The sequence below is a fragment of the Periophthalmus magnuspinnatus genome, chromosome 16, assembly GCF_009829125.3.
Source record: "Periophthalmus magnuspinnatus isolate fPerMag1 chromosome 16, fPerMag1.2.pri, whole genome shotgun sequence".
Classification (NCBI taxonomy): domain Eukaryota; kingdom Metazoa; phylum Chordata; class Actinopteri; order Gobiiformes; family Gobiidae; genus Periophthalmus; species Periophthalmus magnuspinnatus.
In genome coordinates this window covers 28681957-28707661 of record NC_047141.1, presented here as the reverse complement: position 1 = coordinate 28707661, position 25705 = coordinate 28681957, and the positions used below count along the sequence as shown (strand labels likewise).

The window sequence follows — 25705 nt, the reverse complement described above, 5'->3', positions numbered from 1 at the left end:
AACGATAAAAAAAAAAAAAAAATCTGTGATATTCTATTTAAAGCTGCACTATGCAACTTTTTGTAGGCGCCACTGAGATGTTGTTGTTTTGCCTGGAATGTTCCATATTAAACATATTTCTCTATCTTACATTTATTGAATTATAGATTTTTTTGTTAAAAATGCTTAGACTGGTGGTGTCACCTGAGAAGTTTAATGGTTTACTGTGCAACTTTCTATCTCCATGGAGACAAGAATAGTGATGTCCTCCACCAGAAAGGTAACACAGTGTGCCTTTAGTAACTACGATGCTGGTATTTGTCTGTTTATATAAGATCCTCAAGTAATTTATTTAGTTTAAACCTATTTTTTAGCTGCAGCCCTGAAATCCCACTGTCTATTGAACTGATCGACAATGTACAAAATATTAATAAATAAACAAATAAATAAAGATGATTGCTTATTGGTTATTAAGAAACACACGGACACAAATGTCAAAACCAACGACATATATTAAAGTTACCCCCTTTCACACATTATAGTTACAGCATCATTAAAAGCAAAACAATAAAACATTTGTTCCAAAAGCTTCAATCTCCACAGTAGCCATTAACAAAAATAGAAAGAAACTTAACACCTTTGAGAAGAATCGGGCACTTCTCTTGCTACAAATACATTTTTTTTTTGTTCAGCAGTTCAACAAGGAGTGGGCGATACGACAATATAAAATCAAAGAGTGATCTAACCCTGTGATGATATGCAAATTTGGAAAGACAATAGTGATTCAGTAGTTTTTTTTTTCAAGCTTTATATTTTTACTTCCTGGTTGGACACAGGTAGAGGTCATTTCATAACTGTTACCGAGCAAATCGTACCATACGCAAGGGCCAAAATGAGTTGTGATCAGACTGGTACAAATAAACAACACCTTTATTTTGTTAAATGAAGGTTTAAACTGTTGGAAAGATATGTTGCACATAAACTGTCCCTGCATTTCGGATGGAAGTTTCTGTGTTGAACTCATTGCCTCTTCCTGTATTTTTGTACTTTTTTCCCACAAACTGACACTGATGTAAAACTATGAGAAATATGTAACTTCTATGCTACCAAACCACGAAATAATTAAAAAAACACATGAAAACCTGCCTCACGCACTTTAATGTAGACTTTCAGAAGAAGCAGATACAATTAGTTACCTTATAAAGCCTATATAAAGCTACTAAAACTAAGAGCACTAAGACTAATTGAAATCATGAACTCGACTCAACGAGAAGATGTTGATTTTTTGCTGCCATATCGCACACCCCTAAGTTTAAACAATGGATTTTTACAAAAAGGCCTGCAGAGGTTTCAGCATCACCATCAATAGACCTAACAGTATTCAACAATTAAAAGACAAGAGTTTTGTCTCATTTGGCTTTAGCGCTTCGTCAGCCCATTTCAGATAAAGTTGAAGCTCCCACTCTAGTGTAAAGTGCAGAAAATCTTAGAAAAAATACACAACTTCAAATAAAATCATTTTGCATTCTTAAAAAAATGATACAAACAGAAAAAAACAACAAATCAAAAACCCGTAATTGGGCGTTAAATATATGTCGTCAGTAGCTACTCTTGACCCGACTGCTTACCGCTTTCCTGTGAATCATTAGGATAAACCTGCTTATCAAATAAAATGTACATTATATATAGACCCATACAATGTAAGCATGTAGTAATAGCAGTTTGATGTGGTTTTAGCTTTGCATCACTGCAGCAGCATTGGATATGAACGTGAAAGTAAAGCAGAAGAGGAAGCATTAAAAAAAAAAAAAAAAACACAAAAAAATCGCTAAAATCTCCTAATTGTTGTCCCACGAAAAATTGTGTATAAACTTAAAAATAAAGCATTCATTATAACATTCTTTCAACCGATTTGATCTGTGTTTAGTTCCAAGAATAAAGTTAAAAGAACATTTCACCAATTGTTAAACCGTGTATTTTTGGTATATCATTTAGTTTTTATTTAACCACGCTTGTTTGAACTGGCAAATTGTTCAGAAAGTGGTATTTGACAATCTTAAAGTAGGACGAAGCACCTAAACTCCGCCCATATCTACATTTCAAATACAGCTGTTAAACTGGGCTGGGCTCGTCTGGAGGAATAAGGAGCGATGTGATTGGTCTAACAGGTATTCGCATGTCAAACTCCGCCCCTGCAGCCAGGTGTTTGTAATCAGAAACACCTGGCTGTAATCGTGGTAGTGCTGTGTGATGTCACCAACTACTTGAAATCGCAGGGGCCTCTTAGATTTAGGCGGTTTTGACCAGAAAACTCCAGATTTGCACGAAAACGACCCCAAAAAATGACCTGGAACAGTAGATAATGCTATAAAAACACCATATACACAGTTTAGTAGTGAGATTTAGTGTTTAGTTTAAAATGGTGGAATGAACTTTTAAAATGACATTCTTACCGATGCAAAACCGTGTCCTCATAAGACAATTCTGGATATTTATGTCAAAATAATTTCATGAAATAACACAAAAATAAAAACAATTTGAATTTAATAAATATAAGAAGGCAGAGTAAATCAGTTTATGTGATGCAATTCTTTAAATTCACATAAAAAAAACACATACTTTTGCTTTTTCTTTTTACAAAATTCATTTCTGGATGCCTTCTTTGTCTTTTTATCTAATGCTAAAACATCATGTAAAAATGTCATGCTAGTTTTTAAACCAGTAAAGTTGTAGGGGAGTACACCTTTCCTGAATCTACTAAAGGAATTTGCTACTCTAAGCTAGCCTACATTTACTAATACGCTAAGTCCCTTTTTCTCATCCGTACACCCACCGCTTGGTAAAACAAAGGCTGTTTTAGGATGATAAATTACAAGTAAATAGGAAAATTACAAAAATATCACGTGGCAAGAAAGGATAAAGGTGGTATGCTCAACAGTGTAGTCTTGGTAAAGGAGAAACAGCTTTGAATAGTTGTAAATCTTCTCATACCACCTTAAAAAGTCGTAGGCTATGTGTAGCACAAATCGAGTTAAGTTTATGTCTGAAAACTGGGGAAATAATGCGATATGTTGCATACTGTTAACGCATTTGTGTGGAATGGTATAGGTTAATAAAGGTGCACTGCGTACCTTTTCTGTTAGAGTGACCGCTCATGTGTGTTTCCATGGAAATGTCACTATTTTGCACTGCAGTTTTTTTAAATTACAGATGTTCTTATTGCTAAAAGGACTACCTTGAAAAACATGTATTCTTACTGTGAGCAGGCTTGCCTCTACGCAAACCTGACCTGGAACTGGCTCCAGAGGCCGTACAGTGGAACATTCTGGAGGCAAGCACATCGCAAACCCTCCGCCAGAAAAGTTACGCAGTGGATCTTTAAATCATGACTTTGAAATAATGCTATCTTACGCATTTAAATTAGCTTGATATTGCGCTAAGTTTTTTTTTTTATTTCAATTTAAACCAGAGCAAAGGCCTAAAGAATCTAACGCATGTGTCTTATAAGTAATTAAACATTTTATCCGTTGTAAATCTAAACTGAGAACAGATTGTCTTATGACGTTTTAGATTCTTTTCCTCTCCAGCAGCCCTGTGTTTTAAATTCTGCATAATTATCTCACACATGGCTTGGTTTGAAAATACCCCCAAATGTAAACTGTACAGCTAAAATGGAAAAGTGGTTAAATCGTCCACGTGTTACTGAGAAATGCAGCTCTAAGAAAGGCTTATAAGCAGCTCACTGTAGAAATGCTGTTAGTTGCCTTGTGTCAGTTACAAAATACAAATAAATGTAGCTTTTGAAAAATCAATTTTTTTAACTCGGTTTCCACATTTGTCTAAAATCCTAAAGAGCGTTGCTGGATGAGGTTATGTATATTGCAGCGTCTGATGTGCGTATCTGACTGCACCGCAAAAAATGTCATCTAGATTAGTTAAAATGACTTGAATTCATTTAATTTGTTTGGACATGTTAATATTTATTTCATTTGAACTGACTGGTTTTAACTCATTTCTTCTTATTTCATGCCAAATTATTTGCCAATTCTGGGTTTCAGCTTCCTGTTGGGTGTAGGGGACATTTTGAGGACTTTTCATCATTCAAAAGATGTACTATTTTGTTTTAGATATTTAATCGCTATGGCAACAGTTCAGATCTTTTATAATTCTGAAACCCACTGATGAGGTAAGATATTTTTACTTACCAATATAAAGATTTATTTTGATATTTTAAGCTATATTGTATTGAGAAACCAGTAACAAATGCAATGAAAAAATCGAATAATCGTAGTAATTGAAATTAATATTCTGAATTCAAATAATTTTAATTAATTTAGACATTAGTTGCAGTGTGCATGTAGCTCATTGACCCCTGAGTACTGGAGGCGAGAGGCCAGGTCATGCGTTGCGATTCCTGTGTTTGGCATTAGGGGGCGTCACTCTGAGTTGATGCTGAAGGAGGCAGGGGGGTCCAGGCTGTTCTCGGAGGAGGGGGTGGGGGTCCCTGGGATTCCAGACGAGGGCGAGGCTGGAGGCTCCTCAGAATCTGAGTTTTCCAGTGAATCCACCAAATTTCTCCGCCCACGCACAGTCAGAGGTAAAGCTGCACGCCTAGAGGAACAAAAATAATCGTTATAGTTTTATTTGGATTATTTTTGTTTTATATAGTATTTTTGATTTTACTCAATGTTGATTTTATATTTAAGAGAGTTTTGAGAGTTTTCTGGTGGAGGAAGAGATTTAACTTATCTATTGTGCTTTTAAAACCAAAAGACAACCAATAGGCACGTTTAATGCCGTACTTTGGAACTTTACAGACAGCATAAATACATGGTAGCATGTCATCTACCAAAAAGTGGTATAATACATCTTTAAATATCTGAATGTTTAATTAGCTTGAATATTTTTGATGCGTTTTGGTATTCTATTTCTTCAGTTTTCTTTAGTGGTGGAAGGTCCAAGTACAAGTAGTAAAGTACTGTACATTAGTAGAATTTTAAGGTATCTGTACTTTACTGGGGTCAGTTTTACAGTGAATACTTTTTACTTTCTACTCCACTGCATTTTTGAACTGAACTGAAAAGTAAAAAGTACTTTTCATATGATTTTAGGGGTTATTTTTTACCATGTTTATAGTAACATTCTGACTAAAGTTTTTGAGTTAAGAACCTTGAATTAAGAAACTGATTTGTATTGCAACAGTTGATCAAAATCTGTATAATGTTTAATCACTATCACTAGATTTAACACTAACAAATTAACAGAAATAATTTTACTTTTTACTCTTTAAGTACATTTTTACGGGTACTTAAATATTTTTACTTAAGTAGATTTTTGCATGTGAAACTTTTACTTTTACTTCAACTTTTACCACAGTATTTGTGCTTTTACTTCTGTAACAAAATTGAGTACCGTACTTCATCCACCACTGGTTTTCTTTTACGTTGCTCCATTGCAGGACAAATACAGGTTTTCCTCTCAAATCAAAACTTATCTTAAATATGTTTCAGTTTAGCCACTGTCGTGAAGCCCTGTAAGTTGACTACTGCTATAATATTGTTCTATACTAAAATGTATTAAATGTAATTGTTCATCCAAAAAGTAAATTGCTTTTGAAGTTAAAATGTTCCGGTACTAATAGTTACCAATATGTAGCTCCATTCATTCAAGCGAGTTTTAACAGAGGACTGCTAATGATCAAGATGCAAAAAAACACACTGATAAATGAAATGGAAAACACAATGTGCATTTAAGAGTTTTAAAGGACCTGTATTAAACTATTTTCTGATCTATGTTATAATGTTCCCTTGTGTAACATGGCTAAAAGCTCATGTGAGTCTATTTTGTGTAATACAGGACCTTTAAAGAACAAACAGAACTAAACATGTAAAACAAAGTGTCCTCCTTGTGTCTTACCATTCAGGGACGCTGTGTGGGGTCATGCAGACAAGGTCAATGTGAGATGGATACAGATGGATGCAAAAAAAAGAAACAAAGCAAACCAAAAATTAATGGGTTAAAAATAATGGATGACACACTGTAAAAAAGGGATATCCAGAGCGGGTTAAAATGACTTGAATTCAGAATCTATTCAAGTGGAGGAGTTTAAGTATCTGAGGGTCTTGTTCATGAGTGAGGGAAGGATGGAGCGTGAGATTGACAGGCGGATTGGTGAAGCGTCTGCAGTGATGCGGTTGCTGTATCGGACCACTGTGGTAAAGGAGGAGCTAACGAAAGGCAAAGTTCTCAATTTACAGGTCAATCTGTTTTCCTATTCTCACCTATGATCCCTGGTTCAGTGCTGGTTTTGATCTCTGTTCCTGTTATGGTCATGAGCTTTGGATAATGACCGACAGGACAAAAATTCAAATTGAAGTGGCTGTACCCAATTTTTCCCCATGTATTTCAGTAAAATTTGTTTTGCCCTAGTAGAGATATATTCTAAAAACTCTTAAGGTAGAAATAAGACCACTGTGTGCTGTCTGCATCTAATTATAGCAAAAATGCACTGTTGGCATGTTTGTTTTTTAGGTCTACTGTGTCAGGAAATCTCTAGCCTCTAAAATTTGTGAAAGCCCTTATAAACTCATCATGGTGAATAATTAAGATACTCAGAATGCTTTAGGAAAGTTAGGAATAACTTTTGATCACTATAAACCTTAAAGTAAACATTTATAGGACAGATACAGCACCTAAAACGACCTGGAGGAGCAGAAGGAAGTGTGTCTCTGCTACGGTGTCTTATGTAAATATTCTAAACTCAAGCCATTTGAAAAAGTTAATCTAGATATTCCTTTGTTTACAGTGACAAACCGATGGTTATGAGACACAGAGAGGTGGCCTTGGGCGGACGGGGGACTTACCTGAGCTGGTTACGAAGGGACGAGATCTCTCGGTTCTTGGTCTGGCTGCTGTCGTTAAGCTCCTCCAGTTCCCTCTGCAGTTTTCTCTTCTGAGCGTTTGAGCGCGAGTTCTCCTCCTCCACCTCCTCCAACTGCCTCTTCAGCTGCTTCAAACGCACCATCGATTTGTCCAGCTACAAGAAACACAGCGAGAACAGATTAAAGGTTAGCAAGGGACAAATGGAGCAGTGAGAAAGGTCAGATTATAGAGATTATATATTAAAGAGTCATGGTCTTTGTTGTTATTGTTGGGCATTTTGGATAAACACACAAATGGACGGATTAGGATTAGATGGAATGAGGCTGTATCTATTATTAACTGTGCTACTATTTTTGCCGGTGGTAAATGAAATAACTCTTTATATTTTACATTTGCAGAAACAGTTGGAACAGTGGGGCTCAAACCTTTCAGCAGTACAATCTTTTTTCTTTTTAATTAATTAAGAAAATGAAACATACAATAATGATAATTAAAAAAAGGCCAGGGAACCAATGTTTTATTGAGGATAATACGTAAGAAATGAGTTATGACAGAAAATTAAATAATATAAATGTATATGTGTTTACTGATGTCTAAATCTCTTCATGTCTTCTATCGTCTTGTGGAATTTATGTCTCGTTCTATCCCCTATTGACGAGTAGTAGCTCTACATGAGAAATAACCCAATTGTGGAAAATAAATCAACACAAAAATACATACTTTTTTTATGCTGAGAACCACCAGTGCTTGAGTTCTGAAGTCTTACCTGCTCTCTATACTGGTCGGCGTGTCTCCTTTCGTCTTCAGCCTGCATCATGACCTCCTTTAGTTTCTTTTCTGTCTTTCTCACCAATTTGTTTGCAATGGTACGCTCCCTGGAAAAAAACAAACAAACACAATATGAGATAACCTGTAAAAACTACTGTACGTAATGGTGCACTATGTAACATTTCTGGTACTGTATGGCATTCTATTTCTATTTTATTGAGAAAAAAATAGCCTAAAAACATCCTTTCCATTCCTACAGTGAGCAGGTTCACCTCTCCATTGATCTCATCTGTAACTTGGCCTGATGGCATCACCCTTTTGTCCATGGAGAGAGACACGTTTAAGGCCATACTGTGACATTAAAGAGGCAAAGCGATAACATCTCCAATTACATTGAGAAAAGTCACATAGTGCAGTATTAAGATTGGATTTAGATCATTCAGGTTGTTTATTTTTTACACAGTTTGTGGGTTTCATCTTCCTGTTTTTAAGCGATATTTTGAGGACATTTCACTATTCAAAAGATAAAAATAATAGTTTAATTGCTATGGCAACAGTCCCAATTTTACATAATTCTTAATCCAGGTATAGATCTGATTTGTGTCACTCACTGTTGCTCTTGTTCAAGCTGCTCCTCCAGCGACTCCACCTTGGCCTCTAGAGCGGCGACGTTGAGCCTGTGCTTGCCCCTCACGGCCCCCTCCATGTCTCCCAGTCTGGCTTTGAGCTCTTTGTTTTGCCTCTCGAGCTGGTCCCGGGCTGCCTCCGCCTTCTGGGCCAGTGTGCGCTCTCCCTGAAGCTGCACCGTCAGAGTCTCCACCTGCAGAGCCAGCTTCCTGTGACGCTCAGATATCAGCTCCGAGTTTGTCTGCTCCTCCTCCAGCTCCTCCTCCAGCTGAGTCACCCGAGCCTCCAGACGACGCTTCTCTTCACCCAAGGCCGACCTGGACAAGCACAGAGGTTAGATTTAGGATTAAGGAAGTTTGGTTACAATATCGTGATATAAAAGTGTTTTCCCCTGATATCGGCAACAGTCCGATACCGATACATTTTTCCTAAACCGCTCCAGTCTCACATGCTACTGGTTAAGGCTGTTCAAAAATTATTATCACAATAATTTGGATCATGTTTGAAATCATTTTGTTTGTAACAGTTATTTATGTAGTATCAAGTTCACAATAATTTATCATTTTTAATACATTTTTTTTAATTCATGTTTTAAAAGCCACTGCAGATTATTCAAGTGGCTTTGGTCCAGGTCCAGAATTTAAACCTGTGTTTGATTTAACATTGTTTTTAATTGTAATAATAATAACAAAAATAACAAATTTGTGGACAAGGCCTCTCATGTACACTTTGAACTGGGGTAAAAACGGCTTGATATAATATTATTAAAACACACAAAAACAGAATTCTTCATACAACTTGATGTAAAATATTGATCTAAAATGTATAAATGCAAACCAAATTCTATTATTAAATGTCCTATACTATGCATAATTGACTCTGGCTAATATGGCTTTAAGCCATATTATAATGCTGTTACCTCCTCAGAAACAGACAGAGTTGTGTTTTGTTTCATTCACACATGTTTACATAACCTTTAATATTAGTCTACATCTCCAAACGTCAAAATACTATGTTCCACCTTGTGATGTCATGAAGTGGTAGTTTTCAAATTCTACGGCTGAAAACATCCAAATTATTCATGTAAAGGTACATGACATCACAAGGTGGAACAGAGTGTTTTCTGTTTGAGAGAAGAACGTTTGTGATGAGGAAACATTAAAACATAGATCAGAGAATAGTGTAATATGGGCTCTTTAATGACAGAACTTACTTTCCTGTGGTGCTGTTCATCATTTCATCTGCCAGCTCGTCTCTCTCCTGCTGAGCCTGTCTCTTCTGCCTCTCTGATACAGCCAGCTCCTACAGGAAGACAAAGATTATATTTGTCTTGTATGTTTTATTTAACACTATTATTGTTTAAATATGTGTTATAATACCTCAGTGAGCTGCAGGACTTCAGCCTCCAGACCCTGGATCTTTTTCTCGCTCTCTTTGGAAAGGGTCATCACTTCTTCTTTTGTTATTTTGGCCTCGTCCAGCTCCCGATAAATATCCTTTAGTTGAGCCTGAGGAAAAAGTTTAAAGTTTAAGTCTACTTCTTTTTGTAAAGCAATAAACCCAATAAACTTAACTCTATAATTTAGATACATTCATGACCCAGTTTGAAGCCTATAGAAGTACAAATATCTAAATTGATCCTAAAACACAATATTACAATGTTAGTCACAAAGATTCAAAGCCTTTATTTTTACTTTATCACTGATACTTATTTATTTACGCATATACTGAATATCCTTAAATGTTACGCACAAATGTTGGCAACTGTAGGTGTAAAACATATTTAAAGATGAGATGTACCTGTAGCCTGCGTAGCTGCTTCATGGCCTCCTCTTTGCCTCTGTTGGCTGTTTCCACCTGAGACTCCAGGTCCTGAAGCTCTGCGTCCAGCTGTTTCTTGGAGGTGACGGCCTGAGAGCGCTGACTCCGCTCCTCCTCCAACTGAATCTCCAACTCACGCACCTGAACAACACAACACGCTCTTAACACAGGCTTAACTCAAACCCTGCCATTTAGTAAAAACAGTGAGAAACTGGGAGTAGTAGAAACGGCTGGATCAGTGCATACGCAAATGCAGTGTAACCGAGGCATGAATGAAGAAAACACCATATTGTAAAGTGATTTTGACAACATGGTTTTACAACAGCTACTTCAGCTTTGTTCACCTGTTTGCTGAGCGCTCTCCTCTTCTCCTCTCCCTTCTCTTCGCTGGTGCTGAGCTCTCGTTCAAACTGAGCTTTCAGCGCCTGCAGAGTGACCTCCAGTCGGAGTCGTGAGTTCTCGGCCTCCGTCAGCTCCTCCTCCAGCTCCTGAGTCTGGAGCCTCAGGCTCTGGGCCTCCGTGTCCAGGGCCCTCCGCGCACGCTCCAACTCATGCACCTGAGGACAACCCAACAATATAGATACATGTGGAAATATAATGCAATGATGTCATAACTCTTTTTTAATTGACTGACAAAAAGTGATGACAGAAAAATTATTATATATTTTTACTATTTTAATATAAATAAAATGATTGTTTTATTTGTGTGATAATCTTCGTGGAGGTGGATTTATGACTTGTTACCAAATATTTTTTTCTAAGTTGTTTTCTTTTTAAAAAGGACCTCAGTAAGAGTAGTAGAAATGGTTACAGCTAATGAAAATCTAAATAAATGAACACTAAACAATTCACTGGGAGGTTAAGATACTCCCTGTATTTCTGCAGCGTTTGTCTAAATCACTTGAATTCCAATGTTTTAGTTTGAATGAACCAAAGACCCACGTTTTTGCCCACGTCGTCCTGTTGGTTCACCAGTTGCTCCATTTCCATTCGCAGCTGTTTGTTGATCCGCTCCAGCTCCTCTTTCTGGTCCTGGGCCTCCTGCACTCAGCAAAGACAAGCATTATAATATGTCATGCAAATAAAAGCTTAGAGTAAAAATATGTCATTTTTTTTACCTGCAGAGATCTTGAAAGTGACAGATATTTTGTTTCCTTTTCTCGGCTGTCGGCCTCTGCTCTGTCTCGCTCCTCGGCCAAACGGGCACTCACGGCTTTCTCCTCTGCCAGGCACTGATGGGGAAAACAAGTTACTTATTTGAACAAAACATGTCTTTAAATTAGTCATCTATTTACTGAAAACAAAGCACATTTATGACTAAAACGTACATTTACATATTACAAAACTAGACGTGCATCTTCTATACTGGAAAACAGTACTGGAATCAATATTGATGGGGTTAGATGGGCTTAGGTTTCAACTTCATTTTTATCGGTGACATTTTGTGGATGATCAACCTTCGGATCAGTGGACAAAAGCTCTACCAACTGAGCTACTGTTGCCCCCATGTATCGTGTATCGATTATTCATGTATGGATTACTCAAAAAAAATATTAGTATGCATATTGGGATTTAAAATGGTTGGATTGTTCCATGTCCTCCCGTGGACCCACCACCTGCGGGAGGAGCCATGAGGGGCGGGTGCGGAGAGATCCGGGTAGCAGTCGAAGGCGGGGACCTCGACGACCGGATCTCCGGACATGGAGACTAGCTCTGGGGACATGGAATGTCACCTCGCTGGGGGGGAAGGAGCCTGAGCTTGTGCGGGAGGTTGAGCGTTACCGGCTAGATATAGTCGGCCTCACCTCCACGCACAGCTTGGGCTCTGGAACCCATCTTCTTGAGAGGGGTTGGACTCTCCATTTCTCTGGCGTTGCCCGCGGGGAGCGGCGGCGAGCTGGTGTGGGCTTGCTCATTGCCCCACAGCTCAGCCGCTGCGTGTTGGGGTTCACTCCGGTGAACGAGAGGGTCGCGTCCCTGCGCCTTCGGGTCGGGGACAGGTCTCTCACTGTTGTGTCGGCCTACGGGCCAAACAGCAGTGCAGAGTACCCGGCCTTCTTGGAGTCCCTGGGAGGGGTACTAGACAGTGCACCAACCGGGGACTCCGTTGTTCTCCTGGGGGACTTCAACGCCCATGTGGGTAACGACAGTGACACTTGGAGGGGCGTGATTGGGAGGAACGGCCTCCCCGATCTGAACCCGAGTGGTGTTTTGTTATTGGACTTCTGTGCTAGCCACAGCTTGTCCATAACAAACACCATGTTCGAGCACAAGGGTGTCCATCGGTGCACGTGGCACCAGGACACTCTAGGTCGGAGGTCGATGATCGACTTTGTTGTCGTGTCATCTGACCTCCGACCGCGTGTCTTGGACACTCGGGTGAAGAGAGGGGCTGAGCTGTCAACTGATCACCACCTGGTGGTGAGTTGGATCCGCTGGCGGAGGAGGAAGCCGGACAGACCTGGCAGGCCCAAGCGTATTGTGAGGGTCTGCTGGGAACGTCTGGCGGAGCCCTCCGTCAGGGGGGTCTTCAACTCCCACCTCCGGGAGAGCTTCTCCCTGATCCCGGGGGAGGTTGGAGACATGGACTCCGAGTGGGCCATGTTCTCCACCTCTATTGGCGATGCGGCTGCTCGTAGCTGTGGTCGTAAGGTCTGTGGTGCTTGTCGCGGCGGCAATCCCCGAACCCGGTGGTGGACACCGGAAGTAAGGGATGCCGTCAAGCTGAAGAAGGACTCCTATCGAGCCTTGTTGGCACGTGGGACTCCTGAGGCAGCTGATGAGTACCGGCAGGCCAAGCGTGCCGCGGCTCGGGCAGTCACAGAGGCAAAAACTCGGGGTTGGGAGGAGTTCGGGGAGGCCATGGAGGAGGACTATCGGACGGCCTCAAAGAGATTCTGGCAAACCGTCCGACGCCTCAGGAGGGGAAAGCAGTGCTTCACCAACACTGTTTACAGTGCGGGTGGAGAGCTGCTGACCTCGACTGGGGATGTTGTCGGGCGGTGGAAGGAATACTTTGAGGATCTCCTCAATCCCACTGTCACGTCTTCCGAGGAGGAAGCAGAAACTGGGGACCCAGAGGCGGACTCGTCCATCACCCTGGCTGAAGTCACTGAGGTGGTTGGCAAGCTCCTCGGTGGCAAGGCTCCGGGGGTGGATGAGATCCGTCCTGAGTACCTCAAGTCTCTGGATGTTGTGGGGCTGTCTTGGCTGACACGTCTCTGCAACATCGCGTGGCGGTCGGGGACAGTACCTGTGGAATGGCAGACCGGGGTGGTGGTCCCTCTGTATAAGAAGGGGGACCGGAGGGTGTGTTCCAATTACAGGGGAATCACACTCCTCAGCCTTCCCGGTAAGGTCTATTCCAGGGTACTGGAGAGGAGAATCCGACCGATAGTCGAACCTCGGATTCAGGAGGAGCAGTGTGGTTTTCGTCCTGGTCGTGGAACACTGGACCAGCTCTATACTCTCCATCGGGTCCTCGAGGGCTCATGGGAGTATGCCCAACCAGTCCACATGTGTTTTGTGGATCTGGAGAAGGCATTCGACCGTGTCCCTCGTGGTGTCCTTTGGGGGGTGCTCTGGGAGTATGGGGTCCGGGGCTCTTTGCTAAGGGCTGTCCGGTCCCTGTATGACCGGAGCAGGAGCTGTGTTTGCATTGCCGGCAGTAAGTCAGACCTGTTCCCAGTGCATGTTGGACTCCGCCAGGGCTGCCCTTTGTCACCGGTTCTGTTCATTATATTTATGGACAGAATTTCTAGGCGCAGCCAGGGGCCGGAGGGGGTCTGGTTTGGGAACCACAGGATTTCATCTCTGCTGTTTGCAGATGATGTTGTCCTGATGGCTTCTTCAAGCCAGGACCTGCAGCAGGCACTGGGGCGGTTTGCAGCCGAGTGTGAAGCGGCTGGGATGAGAATCAGCTCCTCCAAATCCGAGGCCATGGTTCTCGACCGGAAAAAGGTGGTTTGCTCTCTCCGGGTGGGTGGTGAGTCTCTGCCCCAAGTGGAGGAGTTCAAGTATCTCGGGGTCTTGTTCACGAGTGAGGGAAGGATGGAGCGGGAGATTGACAGGCGGATCGGTGCAGCGTCTGCAGTGATGCGGTCGCTGTATCGGTCCGTTGTGGTAAAGAAGGAGCTGAGCCGGAAGGCGAAGCTCTCGATTTACCGGTCAATCTACGTTCCTACCCTCACCTATGGTCATGAGCTTTGGGTAATGACCGAAAGGACAAGATCGCGGATACAAGCGGCTGAAATGGGCTTCCTCCGCAGAGTGGCCGGGCGCACCCTTAGGGATAGGGTGAGGAGCTCGGTCACACGGGAGGAGCTCGGAGTAGAGCCGCTGCTCCTACACGTTGAGAGGAACCAGCTGAGGTGGCTCGGGCATCTGCTCAGGATGCCTCCTGGACGCCTCCCTAGGGAGGTGTTCTGGGCATGTCCCACCGGGAGGAGGCCCCGGGGAAGACCCAGGATACGCTGGAGGGACTATGTCTCTCGGCTGGCCTGGGAACGCCTTGGGGTCCCACCGGAGGAGCTGGAGGACGTGTCCGGGGTGAGGGAAGTCTGGGAGTCCCTGCTTAGACTGCTGCCCCCGCGACCCGGCCCCGGATAAGCGGAAGAAAATGGATGGATGGATGGATGGATTGTTCCATGTTAATAAAAAAATAAAATCAAAACAAAAAAATAAATATTAAACACTCAAATTATCATATCAATCAATCATCATATCACCTGATCAAACTTCTTCTGCCTCTTCTCAAGCGCAGTGCAGTTTTGTCTCTCTCTCTGTAAGGCCAGGGTCATGTCCTCTATCTCTTCTCTCAGTCTCTCCCTCTGTCGCTCCACTCGTTCTTTCTCCTCCTCTTTCTGCTTCTCCCTCTGGAGGGCGCTGTCCAATTCGCGCTGAAGTTTCCTGCGCGCTTCCTCTCCCGATTCCACCGCTGTGTTCACTTCCTCTGTCTGTTTACGGAGCTCTGCTAACTGCAAATGTTTTGAAAGTAATAGGTTATTACAAAGACACACAAGTACAGTTATTATTAGTAAGTGGAACCATTTTGGGCTTTGGAGATGCAGACAGACAAATGTAGACAAACAAAACACAACTCCAGGTCTGTTTTTTATGAGGTAACAAGATTCTATCATGGCGTAAAGCTCACAAGTCAATTTTGTGAAATGTAGGGCGTTTAAAAGCACTTTCTCACCTGTTGAGTCAGTGTCTGTATCTGTTTGTTCAAATCTTTGGCTCTCTCCTCCTCTTCCTCCACTCTCTCCATCAGTCCATTCTTCTCATCCTCCAGAGCGCGAACCCTTGTCCCCAAAGCCAACTTCTGTCGAGTCTCCTCCCCGAGCAGTTCCTGTCACAGTCAAAACATACAGTTATTTTCACAGATTTTTGTATAAAATTAATGTACCGGAATGAGGCTAATTTGAAGTTTTTACCTGTATATCGTGTAGCTGGTTTTCCAAGCTGGTGACTTCTTTAGAGAGACGCAAAGTTTTTGTATCAGAAGAGGAGAGGTTTCCTGAGAGAGACTCGATTTCACACTGAAAATACAAGAAAAATATGATTAACATTAGCAACATGCTGCTTTGGAAAACATTTTACAGCAAACCTATTTCTAAATCCTGATTTGGTTCAAGTCACGTCCATAGATATTGTGTCAGTAAATCAAGATATGAACCTGTTTAAAAACATCTGTAAAAGCCCTGGCCTCCTGTTCAGATGATGCCCCTGTACTTCATAATGAAATATTCTCATCATCTGTTACCTGTAGCTTGTGCATACGCTCCTCCCTCTCCTCCTTCTCTCTGTCAGCTTGTGTCAGTCGTGCTGTGAGCTCCTGAAGTTGGTTTTCTGCGCGTTTCCGTCCTCTCTCACTCTCCATTCGACTCGCCTGGAGACCTCTGATTTCATCTGTCAAACTCTGCCGCTCCTCCTCCAAAACGGACTTGGCTTTTTCCAGAGACTGCCGAGCCTGTTAAGGGGTTAAAGACATATTAGGTTAGAGAAATATTCAACACATTTTTATCATTTTTGTTTTGTAATTTATTGTATTATTCAAATTTGAATTTGGCTAAGAATTATTTATTATGTGTATGTGTTCAATAACAAAATAAAACTAAAATAATAAACTAAAATATGTAAACACATCCACAGTAACTAAAAGCAACACTATGTAACTTTCTGGAGGTGGCACATGCAGAATCCATGGAAACAGACAGTTAAAACCATACTTGAGAACATTCCACATGGAGACAGATTTTATGCCATACTGTGGAAGACAGTTTTGATGTTTTGCAAGTTTTTCTATGCAATAAAACAAGCAAAATGAGACAAATCCTATATTTTTTCAATCTATTTTTTTGGCTAACATTGTATGTACTGTTACAAGATTAAAAAAAAAATCAACAAAAAGGAAAGAACAAACAACAAAAGAAAGAAAAAGATACATGAATGAAATATAAGTAGCACAGTATGCCAGTATAAGTGTGTGAAAGTGTTTTCTTACCCTCTTGGTGTTGTCCAGTTGTTCCTGCAGATTGTCGATGGCGGAGCTGTGTTTGACCCTGATCTCAGAGAGCTGAGCCTCGTGGCGTCGAGTCTCTTCTTCTACACAGCGCTGGAGGTCACCAAGTTCAGCCTCTCGACGAGACCTAACAGTGTGGGTAAAGAGTCGAGAGAGATAATCAGCTTATGGTGACATATGCATTTTAGATTTGTATAATGTTATAATTTCTCTATGGGAGATTCACTGTTTTTAAAGAAATATCCAAGTTTTGATCCACAAATGTAGATCATTATTTACTAGGGATTATGATCTTGGATTTCTTTGGGTTGAATAATAACACCACTTTCTGAAGCTATTGACAGACGATAATTTCACTTTTTGGGACTTTTGTTCATTTATACTGACAGAGATTAAACTCAACTTTGTGCTAATTTTGCTTCATGTAACACAGTTTAAGACTAGACTGAAAATCCACCTCTTCTCCCTGGCATTTAATACTAGCTAAACAGGATATCTTGCTGTTTTATGGTTCTTTTTCTATGTTTCCTGTTATCTCTATTCTTGTTTTTGTTGAATTTTATGTGTGGTCACCTGAAGTTGTTTTAAATGAAACCGAAATGAACTGAATAATTTTGGTTCATGTGGATAGGCCCAGTAAAACAGAGATATTCCAGGTAAACAGCTAATTTCACCACAGTATTCTGACTAATAGTGATTCTAGGACGTTATTGTGTCACATGAACGCAACCTATGGTAAAATAAGCCAGATATCAAGCTCACAACACAGAGGGCTTTTACATGGAAACAATGGTCAGTCACATAGTTAGAGCAGATTCATTAACCCCAGACCTGAGCTCTTGCTGTGCTGCAGTAGTGTCCAGCGTGTCCTCCAGCTCAGTCCTCAGAGCCTCCAGTTCCTCGCTCAGGTCTCGTCTCTGTTTCTCCGCTCGTTCTCTCATCCCTCGTTCGTTCTCCACCTCCTCCTTCAGCTCTGACACTTGAGACATGGCCTCTCTCAGGGATCTCTGAGCCTCAGCACGGCGCGCCCCCTCCTCCTCCAGACTGACAGACAAACACAGGGACAGGTGAGTAATGCTACAAACACACATTTTAGTATATCAAAGAAACATTAAACTATTAGGATTTTTTTTTTTTACTAATACATTTTCTACATATGTTATAGTTTTGTAATTAAGATGAACACACATCTACAGCTTGGATCTCTCTTTCATTGTGATTCTTCTCGAGGTTTTTCCTTTTCCCACTGGGCTTTTTTTAGCTTTTCTTTGCCGAGAAAGGTTTAAGGACACAGTGCGCTCTGGGACAGTTATCCATTTGCTTGTTTTCTGTTGATTAATTTCCTTGTCTGTTTCTTTTTCATTGTTGATTTTCTACCTTTCTGTTCGTTAAATCAATTCTCATGTTCGGCCCTAAGAGGCGACTGCTGTGTGATTTTGGGCTTTACAAAATTAAACTGAAATGAATTGATAATGATTGCCTAATGTCTTCTTTCAGTAAAATCTGAATCCAAAATCTTTAAAACATCTCTAAAACATCTTAGCTCATACTTAATTATTCAGTCCTGGTTAGATGCAAAACCTGTGTATTATTCTCACCGTCCCTGTAGAGTGGTGATGTCTTTCTCTTTCTGACTCAGACTGCCCTTGAGCTCGGCTGTGACCATGCCCAAGTCCGACAGCTGCTCCTGAGCCTCCACCGACTCAGTCTCCATCCTCCTCCTCCACTTCTCCTGCTCCTGACGGCCCTGCTCCTCGCGCTTTAGACGCTCTGCAAATAGAAGAATATATAAATGAAAATCCAGATTATGATTCATTTATTTAACCTAACCCCAGTTTGGTCTTAAATCTAATCATAATTTTATTTTGAGTTAAAAAAATGTGCTTGTATTGTGATTTTAATGTCTTTCTCTTTTTGTAAAGCACTTTGAATTAGTTTGTGTACGAATGGCATAATGGAAATACTGAATACGTTCTTGTTAAACTTACAAGACTGAATAAACTGCCAATAATTGAGCAATACTTATGGTTAATTTCTCTGCCAATATGTTTAAAAAAGACCTTAAAATGCCATTGGGTTTGTCATTATACAAACATACTGTATAGGTAGAATGTCATTAGTTAAGGCGTCAATAAGAAAATAAGATCTACACAAATTATGTTTTTTCGTGGTTCAAATACAATACACAGGTTCACAATTATAATTACCCTCCAGATCAGCGATGACGGCCTCTTGTTTGTTCTTGAGTTTCGTCAGACTTTTGGATTTCTCCTCCTCTTCCGTTAACTGGTCTGTCACTTCATTCAGACGATCCTCCAACTGTTTCTTCTCCTGCTCCATAGAAAACAGTACAACAGATTATGGTAAATGGTCACATTTTTTATGCAACGCTTTTTTCCATCTTCAAGACACGCAAAGCTCTTTACATCACGGAACCACTCACCCATTCACACACACATTCATACACTAATGTACACAGACACTGGCACTGGGGCGAAGTGGGTTAAGTGTCTTGCCCAAGGACACAACAACAGCATTCATCTGTCAAATTATGTTTTTATGTCGAGAGCGGGATTCAAATCGACAACCTTCGGATCAGTGGACAAACACTCAACCCAACTGAGCTACTGCTGCCCTAAAGATAACATTTCAATGCAAAAATAAAACGCTACCATCACTTTTGGTAAATATTTTAAGGGTTTAACAGTTTGTCTAACAGCAGTATTGGCCACAACACTGACAAAATGGAGATTTCTTTTCAGGCTGGTTAATGGTTTACATCTTTGTGATTACTGGGCAGATCCAGAACAACAAACTGACACAAAGTTTAACGTCTAATCTATCTGCACAAAAGAGGTGGGATTATTTTTCATTAAATTCAATCAAATTCTAGTGCACAGGTATGATCGTTGTCACACCTATAAGGCCACAAGATGAATTTGGTGAATTTGAAATGGGAATGCTCTTCATTTGCAGATTAGTGTTATCTGATATTTTGTGTTTAGCTCAGAGTTGACACTTTTTATTGTTCTTGTAACTGTTTATGTGTTGTTAATGTAAGTGCTTTTGTATATAACACTTGGTTTCTATGCAGACAAGTTGATGGAAGGTTCTATTGGTCAGTTACTGGTCTGTTTTGGAGACTGGCTTTAGTGAGTTGAGACTGCTGTTGTTTTACTCTTGTTTTGGCGTGGGTTACGGCCTACAGTAGCCCTTATGTTCAGAAAATAAACAATCAGAAGAAATCCTGCCTGTTTCCTTACACCAGAAATCTACATTATGTGATACAATTTCAGCCATAACTATTGTATTATTTTTGTAGGAAAAGTACAGGTCTATAAATACAAAAATTACAGTATAAAAGTATTATGAATGGGAAAATAGTCAAATTTAATTATGTTGTTTAGTAACCATGAGTTTCAGAGCGATGACCTGACATGGCAATTACCAGTTAAAAACAAAACATTATATCGTTAAATGGTCAAAAGTACACAAAATGGCGTCGATAAACAAAAAAACTGAAACTCATAAGTACATATAGTGTTTCTAGAGCTATGCATAGCTGTTACCATGTTCATCTCACTCTGCAGATCAGTAAGTCCTGTTAAAATGTGGTAATGACCTTGCTAAATCGATCTCTATGTTCCACTGCGCTCATCAGGTCGGTCTCCAGGCTTTTGACTTTGGTCTCCAGCGTGACCTTCTCCAGCAGGAGGCGCTGTCGGGAGGTTTCCTCCTCCTCCAACTGCTCCTCCAGGTCCTAAAGACAACACAAAACATAAAAACGTTCAATGCATTATGTAGAACAGACAAATTACAATGTGTATAATGTCAGCTGGGTTAACAAACAGGAAATGACAATTATTATTAGTTTCCTGGGTTTTCAAAATAAAGTTCCTTATAAACTACTTGGATTGGAGCTTAAATGTAAACTCACTGGTCACTGTGGCTAGGACTTTTACAAATGCCACGTGTTGTAGTCATTTTTATTGGTTAAAAAACATAAAACACAACTGCGTAAAGTGTGTGTAAAGTGTGACATTGAATAAAAGCGTTATTGGCCAGAACAGACCAGCATCTTTTCCTTCTGCCACTGGAATATCTGAATAACTTAGACGATATTGACATGAAAAATCCATCTTCTGTGAATTGGAATTAGCTGATTATGATAAAATATAATCGCATAATAAATAATCATTTAAGACAGAGATTTATTGATTTTTTGTTATATATGTCTGAGTATATGTATGAGCCTGGGTTGGGGAGGGCGCCCCCTATTGGCTCACCTCTAAACACAGCGTTTGTTTTCTCTCACCTGTATACTCTGCTGCATCTTCTTCTTCTCGTTGGTCAGCTGCACTCCTCTCTCCTCCTCCTCCACCAGTCGGGTTTCCAGTTCATTCAGCACCTCCTCCAGCTCCTGTTTCCTGTTAGCTAATCGGGCTCTCATTTCCTCCGCCTCCGCAAACAGCTCTGCTTCGGCCTGGAGCTGGTCTGCCAATAAGGCTTTCTCCTCCATCAGCTAAACGATGACCAAACAAGAATGAGTTAAGAGGATGTGTGAGTAGGGCTGGGTGATATCGCATTGTGATCTCATCCCTGTAACAATCTAATATGCTGGTAAAATTGTCATATAGTGATTTGAAAATTTTCCCTTGAATGCAAATCTTAGCTTAAATTAAGAAACTTTTTCCCACCCACACCTCCCTTTGGCCTCAGCAATGTTCTGAGTGAATAACAGACAGATTCAACCAATTGTAATGGAGTGTGACCTTTCAGAAGAAGCTCATGACTTTAGTTATCTCATCAAGGCAATGTTTAGACACTAAGTTTACATGAATCATGATCAAATTGAAATCGTGAACTGGTTCCAAGAAAATGGTGATATTTTTTAGCATATTACCCACCACTATGTGTGAGAGATGAATGAGAAATGGAGCTGTTAAAGTTCACATTCATTGGTCTATTGGTATATCTGAGTATTCATCGTCTGATCCAAAGGTCAGCGGTTCAAATTTACCACCATTTACCATCTGAATGTAGTTTTAACTAAAGAGTGATCCAGATGGTTGAAGTTGCACCAGTGCTTATAATGTCACTGTTCTGGTTTGAGTCCACACTGAAATTCTGTCAAACACACTAAACTGAGTGAGCAGTAACATACCTATCAATGGGGTATTGTGAGAGAATCTACACTCTAACTTGCCTTAATCTACACATTGACATACAGTGGGTGTCTTTACCTGAGCATGTTTCTGGTCCAGCTCGACGTAGTCCTGCTCCGCTCTCGTCAGTTTGTCTTTGGCTTTTTGAAGCTCTGCCTCTCGTACCTGGATCTCTTCGTCCCGTCGCGTCACCTGCAGCAGCGGCTTCACCTGCACAAGAGCCAGAGCCACAGTGACGTCAGCCCACACATTTGGATGTACTCCCCTGTTACACTGGTGTTAGTGTGTTACCTTTGTAAACAGGCGCCACCACTGCCAGTTCCTGAGTTTGAGATACGCGGCGCAGTTCCTCTGCATCACCCGCAGAGCACCCAGCTGCTGCTGCTTTCTTGTGAAAGCTCTGGAAACCAATGAAATGAAATGTTTCAAAATCAAGGCTTCCTTGACAACACAAAAAAATTCCAATAGCACTTGACTCAAGTGAATTATATTGATTATATAATTCCACAATAAGGATTTGTGTTTCTTTTGCAAACTATATGGCACTGGTTCTCAAAGTTTTCATACCGAGTGTCACTTAGGATAGTACCACCAGATCTAAACCTGGACTATATAAGGCTTAAAATAGGTCTAAATATGGTTTAAAGTCTAAATCAGGTCTATCAACCTAAAGGAAGACAAAAATATGACTAGGCCTATATTTGTCTAACCAGAGGCAGCTGAGGTACTGCTAGTGATAACACGATATATATCACATCAACCTTATTATTTGTATAATCCCAACATAAAATATCTAAATAAGTTAAATAGTCATATCTGAGTGTCATAGTTCATACTTGCGGGCGAGGTATCCCCTGGCAGCGCTCTGGAAGCGGATGATGGTGTCTGTTATCTTTAGGTCTCGCTCTTCTTCCAGATGAGCCAAAACTCCAGCTCTGAAGAAGACTTTACTCTGCCCCACTCTGAACAGGTTTTTGTCCAGCTCCAAAGCCCTTATCTGACAAACAAAAACAATTCAAAAACTATTATAAAAACAGTATCTCAAATACAGATGCACCATTCTTTTTATAGAAAATCTTGTTGTACCTGTAGTTTAGACCTATAAAAACATGTTCTGAAATGCATTCTTCTATCAGTTTATCAGTTCATATTTCAGTTTTCTCTCAAATATTAATGCTCTTGGAGATGTCCTACTTTTTAAACATGTATTGCAAATCTAGTAGCAATAGCAATACGTAAAAATCAAGTTAATTTTCATTCCTAAACTGTGCAGCCATAATCTCAAATATTATGTGCGTTGATTGTTTTGAATTTTAATAATTTAAACAAAAATAATAACTCACCATCAGTTCTGACGCTTGCTTCCCGTCCATAAAGGTGCGAGGAATAGCATTAGGTGTTAGGATCTCATATCTGTAATTTAAAAGGCGTTAAATGAATGTGATTTATCAAGAGACAAAACCAGGGATGTGTAAAAGCAGTCATTAACAGGTGCTGAATCTGAGCGTGGGGTAAGAGGTGCAGAGAAATGGGGAGAGGGACCAGATGGTTGTGATGGGCCCACGTCTGTAATATTGAACCATGGATGCACGGTTTATTTGTGTCAATAAGTGGGACTCTTTCTTTCTTAAATTGGCTCTGTTCACAGCAGCGCCTGGCATCCTACTACTTCCTGTCCGACTGCAGACCTGCTGATCTCCGCTCACAGTCTCGTCTCACGGCTGTTCACTGTATTTGGTCCCAAACAGGCGGACGTCTCGCAGATTACGGAATACGTTTATTTTCATCATTTTCCTTTACGCACAGACATGGATTAACCCATTAACACTCAAGGAGAATACAGGACCTGCGTTTGTCCTGCACAGGTGACTGAGATGACAGATCGGGGATGAGGAGGAAGAGACATTTCTTTCGTAAGCGCATGTTAAATACATAATGATTTTATGTGAGATTTGGTCAAAGATTTGTGCAAGATTGTGGCCCCACGGCACAGCACGTCTCCTCAGCCACTGTACAAAGTTCTGATGGTAGCCTCCCAACTGGTGGCTAACTTAGCAAAGCGGCACAATGGGAATAATTCTGTCACAATATGAAATGGAGGATATGACAGAAAAGGCGAGATTGTGACAATGTGCAGTTCCATGTGCGCGTGCGCTCTCTCCAAACATTTGGCACTATACCTGCCCTTGAGATGTTATGCATTAATCATCCTAATACATGTCCAAATGAAATAATTCTTTTTATGCCTTGAGTATATTACATGATATACTTTTCAGCGATATTTATTTGAACGATTCTGACAATTCACTGAATGCGCCACACCACACCCTCACTTTGCTCCACTACACCTGATATTTGGCACGGCACACCTCTTCTTGAGAACTCCAAGCCCTACGCTCTCTGCAGCTTATCACGCCAACGCTCTCATCAGATTATCACGCTAATGCTACCGCTGCCATTAAGACCGCAGGCAACATACGGCTCTTAGTCCCTCCAGCGTGAACCAGCGTTAATTTGTGAACTTAGCAATTTGCAGGCCTTGATATAGATTATATAATATTGACACTGGCAAATATCAGTAAATCAGCCACATCACAATGACAGTTATTGGACACCAGTATCTGTATCTGACTGTACCTCTGTCTGAACTCCTGGAACGGGATGCGATTTGGAAATCCTTGTCTGCAGATCCGAATACCTTCCAGGACACCATTGCACCGAAGCTGATCCAAAACCAGGTGTGGAGCAAGCTTTCCAGCCTAAGTGCCGAGAAGAAGAATGTCAGTTTTTAATCAAAATATGTACCATGCTGTATATGTGACACCTGTGGCCTTTTCTTAAGTTTGTCATCTGTTTTTTTATCTCTTTTATTTGACAATTTTCCTCATATAAGTCATGTTATGTTCTATATTTATCACATAATTAGTCCACCAGATACAAAATAATGGATCACCTTTAACAGATGCTTAAAAACATTGCTATGAACTTTCTAATGGGATTACAGTATGAAAATAGTTTGTAACGGTACACTATGTAACTTTTCGGTTACATAGTTTGCCTGCTTGAGACAAATGGTATATATATGTTGTTTTGCCTGTTTTTTTCCAGTATTATTTATTTACAGTTGTTATATTGCTTAAAATTCCTTGGAAACATATATAAGAATAGATATATAAGAAAAGACAGCAGGTGGCGTTCTATCCACTCAAAAAGTGCACCTTTAACATGCCGACATATTAAACATACATAAAAAACAAACATACCTTCTTCTCGTGGTTGGGGATGATGCAGCGGAGGAAGTTGGGGTTGGTGTTCTTCAGAGTGGCCATGAGTTTGGTGAGGGACTCTTTGTACAGCTGCCCCACGGTCCTGAACATTCCCTTTTTGGTTTTTAATCCGGCTGCTCCGAACGGCACCGGACCACTGCTCTCCCCTGTGGAGACCTGGTCTAGACCTATGATCCTGTCCACTACAGGGAGACGGAAAGATATTTAGCATCAAAGTGGAACTGGGTTTAGGTTGGGTTCGCAAGATAGAGTTTCATGAAGTCAAAAGATTAGATGGAGGGCAGGGACTAGGACCGAAACAATATAATTAATCTGTAAATAGAAAATCAACAAACGCAAACCTGATCCTTAGCATTAACTAAGTCTATTGGAGCTTTACTTAAACAAAAAAACAAAAAAAAAACAAACAAACAAAAACTATAAGGTAATAAAAGTAAGATAAATAAATCAATAAATAAAAGAATAAATAAATGAATAAATAAATAAATAAAATCCACCTTTTCATAGTGTAATTATCTGATATTTTGTCTTCAGTTCAGAGTTGATACTTTTTGTTGTTCTTTTAACTGTTTATGTGTTGTTGTTAATGTGCTTGCCTAGAAGAATTTTGGCATGTTTTCTTACACCAGAACGTTACAAAATGTACTGACAGG

The 25705-nt window shown here is 40.5% G+C and overlaps 1 protein-coding gene across 2 annotated transcripts in view; it reads right to left on the bottom strand.

Moving 5' to 3' along the window:
• Positions 1-473: 473 nt before the first annotated feature.
• The window catches only part of myh14 (myosin, heavy chain 14, non-muscle), a 64064-nt gene continuing 38832 nt past the window's right edge, over positions 474-25705 (bottom strand). Inside the window, exons 17-43 of one of the 2 annotated variants that reach the window (XM_055227650.1) lie at positions 25029-25234; positions 24403-24524; positions 23109-23178; positions 22602-22762; positions 22057-22165; positions 21844-21975; positions 20916-21122; positions 20223-20360; positions 18808-18931; positions 18199-18370; positions 17432-17644; positions 16583-16727; positions 15842-16048; positions 15513-15617; positions 15275-15427; positions 14805-15053; positions 11196-11309; positions 11020-11118; positions 10422-10634; positions 10057-10218; positions 9636-9764; positions 9470-9558; positions 8241-8573; positions 7628-7736; positions 6843-7015; positions 5896-5907; positions 474-4590 (exon numbers count right to left, since the gene is read on the bottom strand). In XM_055227650.1, coding sequence (XP_055083625.1) covers positions 4416-4590; positions 5896-5907; positions 6843-7015; positions 7628-7736; positions 8241-8573; positions 9470-9558; positions 9636-9764; positions 10057-10218; positions 10422-10634; positions 11020-11118; positions 11196-11309; positions 14805-15053; positions 15275-15427; positions 15513-15617; positions 15842-16048; positions 16583-16727; positions 17432-17644; positions 18199-18370; positions 18808-18931; positions 20223-20360; positions 20916-21122; positions 21844-21975; positions 22057-22165; positions 22602-22762; positions 23109-23178; positions 24403-24524; positions 25029-25234 — 4121 coding nt within the window. In that variant the 3' untranslated portion in view covers positions 474-4415. The remainder of the gene's footprint in view (positions 4591-5895; positions 5908-6842; positions 7016-7627; positions 7737-8240; positions 8574-9469; positions 9559-9635; positions 9765-10056; positions 10219-10421; positions 10635-11019; positions 11119-11195; positions 11310-14804; positions 15054-15274; positions 15428-15512; positions 15618-15841; positions 16049-16582; positions 16728-17431; positions 17645-18198; positions 18371-18807; positions 18932-20222; positions 20361-20915; positions 21123-21843; positions 21976-22056; positions 22166-22601; positions 22763-23108; positions 23179-24402; positions 24525-25028; positions 25235-25705) is intronic. The other variant, XM_055227651.1, reaches the window with a different exon arrangement.